The sequence below is a fragment of the Notechis scutatus genome, chromosome 3 (assembly GCF_049901735.1).
Source record: "Notechis scutatus isolate UNSWTSFEM ecotype Mainland chromosome 3, rNotScu1.2, whole genome shotgun sequence".
Lineage (NCBI taxonomy): Eukaryota > Metazoa > Chordata > Lepidosauria > Squamata > Elapidae > Notechis > Notechis scutatus.
In genome coordinates, this window is record NC_142011.1 from 143,793,139 (window position 1) to 143,810,280 (window position 17,142).

General features: G+C 40.1%; 1 protein-coding gene across 5 annotated transcripts; it reads right to left on the reverse strand.

The window, feature by feature from the left end:
* Positions 1 to 1,117: 1,117 nt before the first annotated feature.
* Positions 1,118 to 15,362, reverse strand: TBC1D7 (TBC1 domain family member 7). 5 transcript variants are annotated; one of them, XM_087961311.1, is made up of 9 exons: positions 15,220 to 15,362; positions 13,474 to 13,593; positions 12,396 to 12,476; positions 10,218 to 10,405; positions 8,275 to 8,412; positions 3,344 to 3,489; positions 2,928 to 3,057; positions 2,667 to 2,782; positions 1,118 to 2,021 (listed from the first exon to the last, which is right to left on the reverse strand). In XM_087961311.1, exons 2-8 carry the CDS (start codon positions 13,583 to 13,585, stop codon positions 2,696 to 2,698), a joined length of 882 nt encoding a protein of 293 aa, XP_087817437.1. In that variant the 5' UTR covers positions 13,586 to 13,593; positions 15,220 to 15,362; the 3' UTR covers positions 1,118 to 2,021; positions 2,667 to 2,695. The 5 variants fall into 5 exon arrangements, with proteins under 5 accessions (XP_087817437.1, XP_087817438.1, XP_026525823.1 ...); XM_087961312.1 differs by having other exon boundaries at positions 15,016 to 15,362; XM_026670038.2 differs by having other exon boundaries at positions 1,118 to 2,782.
* Positions 15,363 to 17,142: the final 1,780 nt, after the last annotated feature.

Genomic DNA, 17,142 nt, shown 5'->3' on the forward strand with positions numbered 1-17,142 from the left:
GAAAGATTTGAATTTCACTAGTCTGTCACCTTATTTTTAAATAGCAATTCACACTTGACACAGTGAGCACACTTGCACTGCTGTGGAACAAAATAAAATTTGACGAGACCAAGCCATTACCAGAACTCATTTGTTGCTCACAGTCAATGTTACCTTAATCATAAAGTAATCTGCATTTTAAGCATATGAATGAAAAGGCAATACATTTTTTATTTTCTATAATAAAAATGAATCCACTCTATTATGGATTGCTGATGGCTGGAGGTCCTAAAACTTCTTCCAGAGGATCTGTGGTGATGCAGTGGTTAGAATGCAGTATTGCAGGCTAACTCTGCCCACTGCCAGGAGTTCAATCCTGACTGACTCAAGGTTGACTCAGCCTTCCATTCTTCCCAGGTCGGTAAAATGAGGACCCAGATTGTTGAGGGCAATATGCTGACCCTGTAAACCACTTAGACAGGGCTGTAAAGCAATGTGAAGTGATATATAAATCTCGGTGCTATTGCTATCTCTGATATTCAAACTCCAATCCTATTTCCTTTGTTGGTTTAGCAGCTTGGTAACTGCTGCTGCCAGAATCCATCTTCTGGAGTGGGATAAGGGATTACCTCATTTGGTATACAACTTTTAGTCTTGGCATGAGAGGAAAAAAACAGTTACTTCCAATGCTGCCCTTTATCAAAATAAAAAGTTCAAATAATTTGTACAATGCCATTTCCTTGCTGCATAGGATGGAACAATTGTGGCTAGAGGATTCAATCCTTCTCCCTTTGAGAGACAAACCAATTCCACAGATTAGATAGATGATTGATTGATAGATAGATAGATAGATAGATAGATAGATAGATAGATGATATAGATGATAGATAGATAGATAGATAGATAGATAGATAGATAGATAGATAGATAGATAGATAGATAGATGATAGATAGATAGATAGATAGATAGATAGAGATAGATAGATAGATAGATAGATAGATAGATAGATAGATAGATAGATAGATAGATAGATAGATAGATAGATATAGAGGGAGGGAGGGAGGGAGGGAGAGAGAGAGAGAGAGAGAGATCAAACAAATTTTTATTAAAAACATAAAATGTAAAGACCAAAATCTATTTTAAAATGCAGTAGAATCAAATTTATTAAAAACAGAAAATGTAAAATGTAAAGACTATTTTGAAATGCAGTATGAAAAGGTGGAGGGTAATTACAGAGCTGTCCAGAATCATGCTCGTACAGCAGCTTACAAATTAGTTTAAGAAAGAAAAATCTAAAAGAAAATGCAGCTCTCTAGAGAGCAAAAGTTGGGCAGTGATTCAAAGGAAACATTCTGACCTCAAAATCTCGGTAGATAGACAGATTTCCATTTATTAAATTAATATAACTGAAGGAAAAAAGTATATTCAAGAAAAGTACATTTGTGAAAACAGTGAAAAGATTGATGTTAAATCCCAAATACACAATTTACAAGTCTTCAATCATTTAGCCAATGGCCATTAGTGCTGTACTGTAATGATGGCACTGAATGAATGGTGGTTACAACTATCATTGGAGTTCCAGCTATCCCAGCATACCCACAATCACAGGGTCATGATCTGGATACACAACACAAAGATCTATCTTCACCCAAAATGTTTAACCAGGTCAGATAAAGTTCTAACAGATGCACTCATATGTTTAATTTTAACCTTGGTTTGTTTCATGGCTTAGCAATGTTGTGCAAACCTAGCCTATCTGGTGAGTTTATAATTCACTAGAATATGCCAACCTCGAAAAAACAGCCCAAAGCATTTTAATTGGACCTTTTTCTAACATCAACAGTCATTGACTCCTTTTTGTACATTGACTGGTTTGCACATTATCTTTGTTTTGTACAGAAACGGAGATGTATAAAAGAAGAATTTCTGCCAGTTTATTGCAATTAGTTTAGGCAGAGATGAGACGTGTTATACTATGGTAGGAGATTATGCTATTGAACTGTTATGGCCCACATACTCCTGTCTTCAAATCTAGAGGAATCTGCATGATAAAAAAAAAGAGCATGTTTAGCTGAATAGCTCAATAAATAGCAATAACACTTTTTAGTTTACTTTTTTTCATTGTCATTGCACCTCGTACAACGAAATCAAACACCATCTTCAGTGCACATCATGACCATGACCATGAAAATAAACACAAACACACATCCTTCACCCTTCACACATTGAACCGGAAACCCCCAACACCACACCAACACTGCACTGAGTCGACCTTGAGCCGGTGAGAATTGAACTGCCAAACTGCTGGCAGACAGCAGTCAGCAGAAGTAGCCTGCAGTACTACATTCTAACCACTGAGCACCACAGTGAGAATGAATGAGCACTATATTAAATTGAACAAACTTTCCTTTCATAATGCATTGCTTTTAGGTTTTACTTTTCCCAGTTAGCCTCTTCTTTAAAAGTATCTGTTAAAAAATATTTCTGATAGGAAATCTGTGACTTTCCAAATGTTGCTGAACTACATCTGGAATCCTTCACCATTCACAATATTGACTGGGACTTGACTGCTAGGAGTTGTCATATTATAGATTTCAACTCTCTGCAACAGGAGTGACACATCACAATTACAATCCCTACAATGTTTAAATAATTTTAATTATATATTTTGGAGAAGGAAACACACATAAAACAAAAACAGAAATGCAGGTAATTTCAAACTGAATGACCAGGGGTCCCACAATGTTTGTGCCACAGTTCAATAGCCTTGCTCACAATTGCATCAGTGTTATCTTGAGGTATCTAGGAAAGATAAAAACATAGATTGAAATATACAGGTATTTTGGAGTGCAGTCTTGAATACATTTGGCCTTTGCCTTCAAAATACTATTGGATTTAATTAAAGCACTGTTTTCTTAGAATTTAGATTGTATGAAAGAGTACTTACATTTTCCAAAAACTGTTCAATCTTTTCAGCACTAGTCAAGGCCATCAACTTCATTTTAAAGGTTAATAAGATCTCAACAGCAACAAAGACAAGGATTTTGCAAGAACCACTAATAACCTTGTCCCAAACCCTAGAAAATTCAACGAGACAGTCATAAAATTGTCTGTTCTTAATTTTATATCTGTAATTTATATTATCAATATACTTCCTTCATGATTAAAATTAAAATTTGGTGAAACCCTAGAAAAGCTGAAAAACTGACATTTTTTAGAATATTGGCAATATTGCTGACTGTCAAAACATCATGTCTACGTGATTCATGGGAATGAGTCATGTCTACATGATTATGCTCCACTGAAGACTACAGGGACTTAAGTTTTTCCAATTTAGGAGAGGTGGAAGGGAGAGAAACTTGCCTTTGTAAACTTGATTCAGGTAGGCATCCAGCAAAACACTTTCTAAACCAAAGATTATAAGGAAGCTGGCCCATTGCTGAACACGACTTCAGATATGCTAGAAGCCGGTTGTCCTCAAGGCTCAGGATTTGTTCCAGAAGTTTTGGCTGCAGCAACATAAATATAAAAAGAATTAATGAAATATGCTAAAATCATTTTAAAGTCTTGTCTTGTTGATATTTGTGGCAAGGAAACTTCGGTGATGGTGGAGATTATCTGTAGCTCGGGTGTAGGATGAGGTTGTAGGTTCGTTCTCCGAGTTTATGGGTTGGTTTCCGAATGTTTTGTTATTGGGCTAGGTAACATCTTCAGAGGAGTTTAGGGGATGTCTGGGTTGGTGTTCTCCTGTTTATAAGGGCTCTGTGTGATTATAGTAGTGATGGGAGATCACGTCCCTATCACAAGACCACACGAAGCCCTTATAAGCGGAGGAACACTGACACTGACATCCCCTAAACTCTGCTGTTACTTAGCCTGGTAAGGAAATGTTTGGACACCAACCCATAAGCTCGGAGAACAAAACTCCACCCTCAAAAGAACTATTCCTCAAATTAAATTTAGTGTGATATATGAAGCAAATGACTTCATGTGTAATGTTCCTTACAGGTCAGAAATATACGTAATGATATATTTATAAAATCATCTGAGAATTCCTTTATAGAACCAATTTTGTGAAGAAGAAGAAAAGGAATCACAAGGCAAAAGGAACACATTATGACATTTTTACCATGGCACCAGTTTCTGTCTGCTAAATCAATCAGATATTTTTTTTTCCCCAGTGGTTCTGCTTCACACATACATTTTGCATGCATACAGGACTGTATCCAACATCTTCAAAATTACTGGTCACAATTTAAGAATAACTCCCCCCACCCACCCAAAAAAATCAGGCCTTCTAGGTGCATTTCATGAATGTAAGCATCCCTAAGGTCACCTGATCAAAATTTGGACACTTGGTAACTGGCATGTATTTATGACGGCTGCAGTATCCTGGGCTCATGTGATCGCCTTTGGCAACCTCCTGTCAAGTAATGGGAAAGCCAGATTCACTTAACAACCATCTTACTAATTTAACAAGTGTAGTGATTCACTTAACAACAGTGGCAAGAAAGATTGTAAAAAGGGGTAAAATTCACTTAACAACTGTCTTGCTTAGCAACAGAAACTTGAGCATCAATTGTGGTCCTAAGTTGAGGGTTACCTGTGTAAGATTTTCAAGGTCATAACCAGCACCTTGAATGACATCCAGAACCAGGCATGTAATAAATGCAGCTCACAGAGAGAAATGATGCTTTTTTGCTGGGTTTTGAACCAGATGAAACTTCCAAGTGGTTTTCAAAGGCAGCCCTACTTATACTGCTTTGGTGTGAGTGAGACAAGGTGGGAGGATTGGGCACAAGTGGTCAAGTTTGAAGGGCCTCCTAAACCAGAAAAGGATGCAACTGTTGGGCCAGGTGAAGCTGCCTAAAGGCCTTCCTGACCACTGTTGCCACCTTTTCATCAAGCAGGAGCAATGAATCCAACAAGACCCTCAGACTGGGCACCACCCAAGTAGGGAGATGCAAATCCACCCAAGATGAGCAGCAATCTCTCGAGGTGCAGGCAGTCCTAACCACCAGAGCCACTTGGTACTTGCAAAACTGCACTGAAGATGTTCCATCCCCATCCTGGCCTGCATAGCCACCAATCCTTGAGGGCGGACTTTTGACAGCCTCACTCTGCCAGTCTGGGATTGAAAGATAGAACTGAGTAAAGGAAGAAAACCACTGGAGAACAGTGCCTCCAATTCTGAACCCCTGCAGTTGGTTCGGAAAGAAAATCACTTTCAATCACCATGGTGGTTTAAAATTATGATTTACTTGAAATAACCTTCAAACCAAGTAAAGCCTAGCACATTTTTAAAAGTTCAGGTACAACAATACAATGCAGTTAATCAAAACTGAACGTGAGTGTTTGCAATCTGCTCCTAGCAGGCGTGCAAACGGTAACAGAGAGCATGTGAAGCCCAGCAGGAAGCTGGCTCACTTATCACAATAAATCATAGTATAATACGAGAAACCCAACCTCTGCTATCACTTCGCAGCCTCTTTGGTTTTGCAGTTAACTCTCAAAATAATGAACTGTAACAGAAATCATCAAGAATTGATAGAAGCTGACCAGTAATGTGTGTTTGTGAGTGCATGCATACATACATGCATACATACATACATTATATATAATTAAAATAAAAGTGCTTGCTATGAGATTGGAACACTATTTCCTTTATCTGACCTTTTACGATTCATCTTGTCTGAAATATACCAGAACCTCTGGTCACGACCATAATTCGTTCCATAACTTTGGTTGCAACCTGATTTGGTCGTGATCCGAATCGAATTTCCCTATTGGATTGTTACGTAAATGCAATCAATCCATTCCAGACCCTTACGAACTGTATATAAATATTGTTTTTAAAAGATTTTTAAGCACAAAAATAGTTAATTATGCCTTCGTCTTGCCAACATTGCCACTCCTCACTTGATTAGAGGCCATGGTTAATTGCGAAATTAATGCAGCGGCCACAGGTGGGTTGCTGCTGTTTGTAAACAAACAACAGGAAATTTGGCTCTTGCAAAATAAATGGCACGAAAGGGGAAATCAGCCATGACCATGTTTGATTGCCAGCCGAGTATGTGTTCATGACCAGATTCAAAAATTTTGTGAATATTTTGGTCAGAACCTGATCTGGTCATGGTCAGAAGCGTTCGTGACCAGAGGTTCTATTGTAATCAGCTTATTTCCAATCTCTCACTAGTGCTCCAAGTGTCACTGAAGGAGATTACACATATACACTAAGCCAAAGGCAAACAAACTATCTCCTACTATACCTCAGCTTACTTTCTCCAGTCTAGATCACAATTCTTCAGCCTTCTTCAAAACCACGATGTGTATTTCTAAGTTACCTTGCTAGAAGCAAGGATCAAAGAGTGCAGATAAGTGGATTAGGTTTTATGGAAATTATCTTCTTTTACCGCAATCCTGAATCCACTTTTTATAACAAATGCAAAACAATGTGGTGTTAGTGGATGATGGATTCAATGGAGTCTATTATAAAGTTAGCAAATGCACAAACTCAATGTAAATAAATGCATTGATGTTTTATAATTACATAAATCCACAACAAATATTAGAGATGGATAACATAACACTAAAAAGTTCTGATCCTAAGCAATTGGTTGTTGTTTTTTACAGACAGTGAATATAAAGCCTACAAGACAAGCAAACAGCAGGAATCAATCATGCAAATTTCTTAATGTTCACCTTCTCATGTGAAATTACTTAAACCAACAGCTCATAGCCAGAAACCACCTTAGATTATTGTAACTATCTTTGCTTCTCCCAAACATTTGCCTGTAATTTTAAATGTATATTTTCCTTATCTCTAACAGTATGATGCATATTATCAATTATATACAGCAGAGGTGCTATTCGACCGGTTTGCACCTATTCGGGCAAACTGGTAGCGGTTATTTGGCACGGGTCGCCGAACCGGTGGCAATCCCTGGCTGGCCACGCCCCCAACCCAGTCACCCGGTCGCTCACTTGCGATCGCTCTCCTAGCTTTCCGTTCCCCACGTCCTCTTTCTCCCAGGGGAAAAGGAAGAAAGGCATGGACGCTGCAAGTATCGCTTTCCCCTTGTGAGTTAAAGTGCTGGAGTGAGAAGGAGTGTGGTCTGACAGAGGGGGTGGGGGAATCCACTCCAGCCTTGCAGAAATTTAAAGGAGCTGTTTCCAAAATGCTTGTCTGTTAAGTGCTCTGTGTGTGGTGTGTGTGTGTGTGTGTGTGTGTGTGTGTGAGAGAGAGAGAGAGAGAGAGAGAGAGAAAGAGAGAAAGGTAGAGAAAGAAAGAAAAAAAATAGGAAGAGAGAGAGATAAAACTCTGTGCTATTATTTTTAATTGTTCCATTATTTATCATGTTAATATTTTACACTGTCCCTACACCTAGAGTGATTTTTCTGCCTTTCTTTTGCCCAGGGCTACCACATATTTTTCAGGGTTTACATGCATTCAATGTCAATAGTCCAGAGCATAAAATACACATGTGTTTAACAAGAGTTGAAAGGGACCTTGGAGGTCTTCTAGTCCAACCCCCAGCTCAGGCAAGAAAACTTGAGTAAAGCATGTGAGCCATTTCCTCCTTTCAGTGGTCCATGAAAGTACATCTATAGTATGCAAATAATAAAGTCAAAAAAGGTGAACAACATTTTTACAGAACTATAGATAAGTTGAGGCTGGGTGACAAGGAATGGCTGGGAGGGGAGGGGCCAGGTGAGGCACCTCTTGATGTGAGTGACATTGAGTTGGCCACGCCCACCCAGCCACATGACCACCCAGTCACATGACCACTAAGCCACCCATCCAGTCACATGATCACAAGCCACGCCCGTCAAATAAGCCACGCCCACAGAACCGATAGCAAAAAATTTGAATTCCACCGATATACAGGCAGTCCTCGGCAGTTTATTTAGTGACCAAAGTTACAAGAGCAATGAAAAAAGTGACTTATGACCACTGTTTACATTAATGACCAAATGCTTGGCAACTGACTCATATTTATGATGGTTGCGGTGTCCTGGGGTCATGGGATCACCTAGTGTGACCTTCTGACAAGCCAAGGCAATGGGAAAGGCAGATTCCCTTCACAACCGTATTACTAACTTAACAACTGCACTGATTCACTTCACAACTGTGGCAAGACAAGTTGTAACATGGGGCAAAACCCACTTAACTGTCCTCCCTGAGCAACAGAACCGTTGGCCTCAACTGTGGTCGTAAGTCGAGGACCTACCTCTACCTGCAACTCTATTGGACGTTCGCTCATATGTGCAGTTCCGCAGAGATATTTTCTTACCAGCTGTGGTAATGCCTCCTTGTACCTATTGTTTAACTGGTTCACGAAACTACTAACTAGCCAGTAGCAATCAACACTGTCTTCCACCATTTCTTCCATTGCTTTTGCAATAGCGAGGAATATCTCATCTTCGGATTGCTAGAAAACAAAGGGGGAGGGAGGGGGGGGCAGAGAATCAGAGAAAGAGAAAGAATGTGCATCATACATTCCGTTCAAAACTTGCAACCGAGTTCCCATTAATAAGCCATGTGTTCGGTACAAATGTGCCCCGAGGAGGCTACCCAACGCTTTCTAAATCAGCCAAGCTACAGGACTTCTGAGAGGAAATGGTGAAGGGGAAATAAGTTCGTCAGATGGAGAGCTGATGACCTCAGCAGAAGGGCTGGCAAGTAGACCAGCTCTTCATGATTACTCTCCAAAACAAGGAGAGGGCTTGAGATCGCCCACAAATGCTCCAGACAGTTAGGGAGTGAGGCTATGACACTGATGGATTTGGAGCTGCTGGGAAATGAGGGCAGAGCCATATTTTGCTTAAATCTTAGCCAGCGCCTTCAAAAGGACACTGGGTTGGCTTACAACATTTTCTAACCCCTTGTTAACGGCTTTTCAGTTACTAGGAACCTTTGGATGGACAGGTTTTGTAGCACAGGAAGAGTTGTCTTTAATGTTGAATGATACCAAAGTTTGTTTCCTTTGGTTTTATCATGTCCGATTTTCAGAGAAAATCATAAGTTCCTGCAGGTTTTTTTGGGCAAAGTTTTTCAGAAATGATTTGCCACTGCCTCTGTCCTAGGGCTGAGAGACAGGGACTGGCCCAAGGGCACCCACTTGACTCTGTGCCTAAAACGGGACTAGAATTTACAGTCTCCTGGTTTCTAGCCTTAACCACTACACCAGACTGGTTCTCTAAACACTGGACATTTTGAAAGGCATTTTTGAACAATGGATCCAGAAGGTAATTTTAAGACTGTCTGCCTCTATAGACTGTGTTTAAAAGACATTATGGAAGAAGGATCCTAAAGATTGGTTATTATAATTAAATATAAAACTGATTGATAAGATGATTTCAGGTGGCCCTCATTTACCTTCAATAACCATCTGAATTTACCACCATTCTGAAAGAGAGATACTTAATTCTGACTATTGGAGTGTCCACATATTGATGACTGGATTACAATTCCGACTCTGCAGTGTAATAAGGTCATGTAATTTTTAACCTTCACTTCCAACTAGCAAAGTCAATAAGGAAGGGTATTGATGTTGCAATAGGTTGCAAATGGCAAATGGTTATTGATGTTACAGGAGGTTGCAAATAGCAACCATGTGGCTTTGCACTGAACAATGCAGTGGGATTCCTTTAACAACAGCAACCAGAAGTGTAGGAATCGTGGTATGGTCGTATGATGTTGTACTTTGTGACCTTATCGCTTAGCGACAGAAATTCCAGTCCCAATTGCCAACCTCAACCAAGGACAACTTGTTCTCAGCCCATTACACGAACTTTGTAAAAATACCAATTTGAGGGTAAGACAGACTATAAAGGCAGTTTCAAGCATAGGGGCCAACAAAGGGGTTAAACAAGGGTATATTTATTTTTAATTTTATCAATGCAATGGGAGATGCCCTAAGCCGGGGGTGGGGAATTATGTCCCTTTTATGACTTGTGGACTTCAAATCCCAGAATTCCCGAGCCAGCCATGCTCAGGAGATGAAGTCCACAAGTCATAAAGGGGGCCATGGTTCCCCACCTCTGCCCTAAGCGAAAGTATCATTCCCACACACTGACTAACAAACCTGAATCTATACTGCTATACACAGATGATGCTGTCACATTGCTGAAAATACCAATATGTTTTGAACAGCCATAGCATTTAAACTCAGACAGAAAAAATCTGGCTCTGTGTGTAAAAATCTTATGAAAAGCAAACGTAACCTTCACTGACCAAAGGAAAAGATGGGTTTTGTGGTAGCTTTCCTGATTCCAACTGATATATCCGGAGGAATACTTCAGCCTGTGGAGTAGAATCTGTGATAAAGCGAATGACTTGAAGGGCACGGTATACATCCCCATACTGTTCCTTTCTATATTTCATCACAAATGCATGAGAGTCATGGTGAGGTGGGAGAATTCCTTTAAAGAAAGAGAAAAGGCAAGAGATTTAGATGAAGTCTACTCGCTTTAAGGGTGAAACCTTCATCTTCATACCAATTATTCTCAGATCAAATAAAAAAGATCTAGCATTTGTTCACAAGAAATGCTTTGGCACTAATATTGCAAACATATTAGTTTACTATCCATATAGTACTAAAATTCTCATGGTGCTTATAAGTTTGTTTCTATCTTCAAGCTAGCCCAAACCAGAGGTGGGATTCTACCAATTTGGAATGGTTCTATACAACCGGTTGTTATGACTCTGCGCAGTTCAGAAAACCGGCAAATCGTGCCCCTGGCTGGGCCCTCCCCTCCCTGCCCAGTCAGTCCTTATCATGCATATGCAACATTGCGCACATGCCCGACATTGCTGACTGCGTTCTTTTCTGCCCAGTCACTCCTTACGGTATTTTTTTTTCTGTCTCCCAATGATCAGCTGTTCCGACCATCAGCTTTGCTGGGATCCCCATTGCTGTCTTACTGCTTTGCCCAGGAGACTTCCCTGAAGCCCAGGAAGGCAAAAAATGGAGGGGAGGGCTCCATTGTTTTCCTTCCTGAGCCACAGGGAAGCCCTTTGGGAGCAAAAACGCCCCCCAGGAGGCTTTCCTGAGGCCCAGAAGGCTCAAAAAATGGGGGAGGGGGGGAAATACTGAAAAAAAAAAAAAAGAAGAGGAATCTATGCCCACCCAATTACATGGCCATGCCCATCTAGCCACGCCCAGGACCGGTTGTTACAAAATTTGAATCCCACCCCTGGCCCAAACTACGCATTATATCACAACAATTTTTGAATCAGGGTACCTAAAATATGTTAACAGTGCATACAAAATCCGGGACCCATTATTCCTATGGAATTGAAATTCCACAATGTTCATCCCAGTTTTATTTGCAAAGTTGCAGCCACTGCAACGTCCCATGATCACAATTGTGAACCTGTGAGCAGCCAAGTTAGTGGGGAAATGGGCAGGTAGTCAAAAGTCACTTCTGCTCCCACCGTTTCCACCCCCACCCACCCACTGAGTCCTTCTGTTTATCTTTTCAGGTTAAGTAAATATTGATTTACTACTGAAGTTCATTTGCCACTACAATTATTCTTCCATGTATACTCTTCTAAGACAATTACAGGAGTGTGCAGCATTAGGATAAAAAAATATGATCAGCCTATAATTTAATTATTCATTCTGGTCACATCAGACTACATTACCCTTCTCTCGAAGGATGACCCAATAGCACTGCCTAATGTTCACTAATGTCTCTGCTAACAAGCTACAAGGAGAGTTTTCTTGTTGAAGACTATGTTCAGGAGGAATGAGCAGAAAAGTGAGCCTCATTCATGTACTTTTTCTTTAAATGAACAGGAGCACTCCCTGTAAATATATGTACATATATCCAAAGGGACTTAGGTATGACTGATTTAGAATTACAGATAAGGCTTTTATACAGAAAATTCCAAGCACAGTCCAAGTCTCCCTATTTATTGACAAGCAAAGTTACTGAACATTTTAACAATGCATTTGTTTTTAGGAAACAAAAACAGGGAGACCACATAGGCCAGTCTTCCCCACCTCAGATACAGATGTGGTTGAGAATCTGAAATTTACAGTTCCAACATATCTGAAAGAAGCCAGGATAGGGAAGCTGATTAAAAAACCAAATTTCAAAGAGCAATTTTTCCAGGATCCACCTTAAAAAATCCAGACTAGAGCAATGTTAGAAAAAAAATTAAGCAGGATTCCTTCCTAAATACCCCAGGTTAACCAAAGCTATTCAGAGACAAAATGCAAACTATTGGAAATTTCACTTTATAGGTGTTACAATAGCCAATTATATTGGTTAGTACCACTTAATATATTTTAATGGGTACACCCGCTAAGGCATCTATTGCAAGGTTTTATCAGGGAGCACAGCTGACAGCAAAGCCACTCTTGTTATTGATAAAGAAGCACTTGGTCTTCATCCCTTTCCATACCTAGAAGCACCTTCCATACCAAGGTCCGGAACATGGATGGGAGAGGGAACCTTTGACTAAATGTGCAAAGCTTCTCAATATCTGTAAATAAAGATATAAAAACAGTGTTTCACAATGTTATGAGGCAGCTCTAATCAATACTGACACTGGAACCCTGGCACCAGAACAAAAGGCTCTCCAGAGGATATTCCCCCTCTGCTGACAATACTTTTCTCCTGTTTATAATTGCAGTCCTTTCAGCAGCGCCAAGATGGTTCCACACTCATTGGAATTCTGATTCAGGTGACTCTGAGGACACAGATTAGCCCAGTTGCAAAAGTATGAATCCCTTCCATTTCCCCCCACTCCCCCATTAGTTAGAACTGAAGCAGCTTCTTGTATGAGAAGCGAAAAACAAAAATCAGAAAGTCCAGTTGTCTTTAAAATGAGAGCACCTTGGGGACCAGAAAGCAGGATAAGAAGCAATGGATGGAAACTAATCAAGGAGAGAACCAACCTAGAACTAAGGAGACATTTCCTGACAGTGAGAACAATTAACCAGTGGAACAGCTTGCCTTCAGAAATTTCAGGTGATTCATCACTGGAGGTTTTTAAGAAGAGATTGGACAGCCATTTGTCCAGAATGGTACAGGGTCTCCAGGTTGGGTAGGGGGGTGGACTAGAAGACCTCTAAGGTCCCTTCCAACTCTGTTATTCCGACACATGGACATCATTCTGGACCAGCTGAAGCTTCCAAATGCTCAACAGCAGCCCCATGTAGAGCACATTACAGTTGTCCAATCAAGAGGTGACTTGTCCTCATCTACTATTCTTATTTCCAGCAGAAGACTTATTTGCTTTGCTGAAATACTTGATAATATTTTCAAAGGTTGAAAAGAGAGGAGAGAAAAAAAAATATTTCTCATCCCTCATTTCTATCTTGCTGTAATAACATTTCCTTGGGAGGAAAATGGACATTCAATTGTCAGATAAATTCAAAATCCAGAGTAATTCAGAAAGACCAAAATCAAATTTGCCAAAAATCAAAACACACCCTTAGCAACTGTAAACATTGCACTACATTGTATATTGCACATACCCAACCGGTCATCTTTCAAAAGAATTTCTAATGATTTTTTTTCTTCAACACCACGAAATCCTACTTTTTCATAGTACACGGATCGGAAATTTCTCTGAGGATCGTCAGCCATGTCTCATTCTAAAATAAAGACAAATTAAAGTATGTCACCAAATTAAGGGTTTTACGATCAGTACATTCAACAAGAAAATGTTGCAGTACACAATTCTCCTGTTTGGTGTTATATCCAGTCACATTCCTTTCTAAATAATTAATTCTGTTTCGCCTTTTGCCTCACTTTCCCAAGGCTTTTCTCCATCCAACCTTTCTCTCATTGGATAGTCCAGTTCTGCTTCTAGTGTTACTTTGCAATGCTTTAAAGACCTTGAAGTTTACCCACTCAAGTATATATCCATAGTCCTTTATGTACAGGGTGAATGCAGTTGTGATTCTAAACCATGATGGGAACAGGGATAAGCAGCAAAATTAAGGCCACGTTCTTCCCTCCTTTCCACTTCTGCCATTTCTTTTTTCCTGCAGTGTTTCAATTTCTGCACATTTCAATTTTGATAAGTTGTCAGATACATGGGGGGGGGAGGAGTAGGTGATAGTGTTTTGACTGCACAAACAATGAAATTCATACTTTAATAATGCAAAAATAAGAAGCATAGACAGCATATGTTGTAACTGTCACTAAAGGCATATAATAGTTCTAGAGTCTAAACGCTTTCAAGTTTCAGAAAAAATAAAGATAACCTCATTTTTATTTCTTTGCAATAAATAAAATGGAATGCATGAAGAAAGTGCATTTCATAAGTTTAAAACATTATTAGGTTGGTATTTTAGGGGGAAACACTGATAGTTACAACATATTTTGCTTTTCAAAATTAAGGGTTTTGAATAGAACCTGGAATTAAAACATTAAAAAGCAATCCTGCACAATCCCAGTCTCACTACAAATTATGCCATTAAAGGATTCTTGCAGATCAAACTAAAAGTTTCCAGAAAACTAATCGGTTATGGAAAAAAGACTTGTAGTACAATATTTTTAAAGACTTTCAAATATTTATTATGTGGATTAGCATTCAATTCATAAAAGTGGATTATAGAAGACTCCACCATGAGAAATATGTTAATCTTCTAAAGCAACAAGACCAAAACCATCTCCTTTGTTAAAGAGTTGCCTTTATTTTCATTCCTATGTCACAGGGAATTCAAAAAAAGAGCCATAAACATCCATCACACCTATGTTTCCACAGCTCAAAGTAGCATACATATTATTTTTTGACCCGATTCTTAGAATAATCCCATGAGATAAATTTGGTTGAGCTTTGGGACAAGCTAACAAACTCTTGGGCTGGATTTGACTCGAAGTCAAGGGTCTCCAACTTTGGCCACTTTAAGCCTGGAGGACTTCAACTCCCAGAATTCCCCAGCCAGCAAAGCTGGCTGGGGAATTCTGGGAGTTGAAGTCCTCCAGGCTTAAAGTGGCCAAAGTTGGAGGCCCCTGATCTAAGTAACCCCCATTTCGACCTCCGGTGTACCGTTGTGATATCGAAGTACCTACTAATAGAAGCGGAATCCTAACACAACCAGAGGGCACCACAGCAACAAAGGCGCTAGTCCTCAGGATATCCACAAGGGCGCCCCGCACTCTCCACTGGGGAGATGGACAACGGGCGAGAAGAGCTTAACTGAAAAAGGGGGGGGGGGGAGAAAAAAAAGCAACAGATCGTTAGAATGACTGAATGCCGAAGAAAAGCTGACTTGGAATGAAGGTCGTCACAGCCGCCACGACTGGAGCAAGAAAACAAAACGGGAGAGACCCGGCTGCGGCAGCTAATAAAAACGCCTCACATCCCGCTCTCCCTTCCTTTCTACTCGGCCTCGGCCTTGCCAAACCTGACGGCAAGCTCCCTCCCACCGCGCAGACTCCAACCAGCCCAGACGTGAAGGGCAAACCACGGAGGCAACCGGGCGGCGCAAGGCCTCGCCTTCGAGATATCGCGAGTTTTCTTTGTTGCTTTCCCTAAAAAAAAGAGAGAGAGAGAGAGAGAGAGAATGGCGCGTGCCGCTGTGGTTGCTGCCTTTGGGGAAAACGCGTTCGAATCTCGGCGTCGCTATGACCAAAGCGACTGGGTGTCTTTGGGTGGCCTTGTTTGTTTTATATTCCGAAGGGGTTGGTATTATATAATCATTTTAATAATAATGTGTCAAAGTAGAGCCGTTAAAACCCGGTAAGAAGGAGCAGCCTATTTACCAGAGTGTAGGTAGTCCTCGACTTCCGACCACAATTGAGCCCCACATTTTTATTCCTGAGTGAGTCAATTGGTTCAGTCAATTTTGCCACGTTGTGTGCTATAGTGGTTCAGTGAATCCCTGAAGTTGTTAAGTTAGTAACGTGGTTAAAGTGAATCTGGTTTCCCCATTGACTTTGCTTGTTAGAAAGTTCCCAAAAGGTAAATCACATGATCCCAGGCCACTGCAATGGTCATAAATGTGAGTCATTTGCCAAGCATCCAAATTTTGATTGCGTGACCATGGGGATACTGCAACGGTCGTAAGTGTGAAAGATGGTCATGAATCACTTTTTTCAGTGCCTTTGTAACTTTGAACAGTTACTAAATGAACTGTTGTAAGTTGAGGACTGCCTGTATCAAGCTAATGGGGGTGCAAGCTGGTATAAAACACCTGCAGTACAGGTTGTCCTCTTGTAAAGTGAATGTTGCCCCATCTTACAACTTGTTACAGTTGTTAAGTGAATCACTGCAATTGTTAAGTTAGTGACACGTGTCAAGTGAATCAGAAGATCCCAAAAGGGGATCACATGACCCTGGAACACTGCAATCGTCATATATATGAGCCAGTTGCCAAAGAGTCTGAATTTTGATCATGTGATCCCAGGGATGCTGCAATGGTTGTGTGAAAAATGGTTGTAAGTCACTTTTCAGTACCGTTGCAACTTTGGTCACTAAATGAACTGTTGTAAGTTGAGGACTACCTCTACTGCAAAAGCATTCATTTGTAGCTGCAATCTTTTGGCCTACGGGTTTTTTGGGAGGCGGGCATTCCTACCTTTTCCCATTTAACATCTGGAAGATACTGGGTTAGGTGAAGCTGAATTTAGTTCAAAGTACACTTACTTTTCCCAGATTTTTGGTCCTGACTGACCAGAGAATATCATTTTCTGAGTCAGACTCAGGACTGTAGGATGGTAGCTAACCAGAATCTGCAAAGCAATAGCTTTCCTCTTGGCAGTTGCTCTGTTGTTATTGCTACTTCTCAGTTTTATATTTCATTTATCTGTTTCTAATATTTGCACTTTATTCTTTTCTCTTAAGCCATCTTGAAGTAATTTTAATCAAATAAAGCTGGGTGAAGACACTGTAAAAACTTCACTTGATTTCTTAGGCAGTCTAGTAATGCGGTTTTAGAAAATAGAAATTATATTAAACACTACAAAGGCTGCAATTACAAACTCGTTAGGGAATTCAGTATATGATTGTACAAGTGAAATCACATATGGAGGAGAAAGGACTACTAGATAAAATCAGTTCTATATTTTACTGTGCATACATCTGATGAAAAGCTTGTAATCCACAAAAACTTGATCATATATTTGTTAGGATCTTAAATGTTATTGTTTTCCTTTTGAGAAATATTAATGCATAGCAAACACTTTATTAACCA

What these genes read in the sequence shown, in the direction of transcription:
- TBC1D7 (XM_087961311.1), bottom strand. Translation starts at nt 13,585, where the DNA reads ATGGCTGACGATCCTCAGAGAAATTTCCGATCCGTGTACTATGAAAAA. An exon ending in GGTATGGAAGGTGCTTCTAG is followed by an intron (nt 10,406 to 12,395) that starts GTATGGAAAGGG and finishes CTTTCTTTAAAG; the next exon opens with GAATTCTCCCACCTCACCAT. An exon ending in TTGAACAGTTTTTGGAAAAT is followed by an intron (nt 2,783 to 2,927) that starts GTAAGTACTCTT and finishes TATCTTTCCTAG; the next exon opens with ATACCTCAAGATAACACTGA.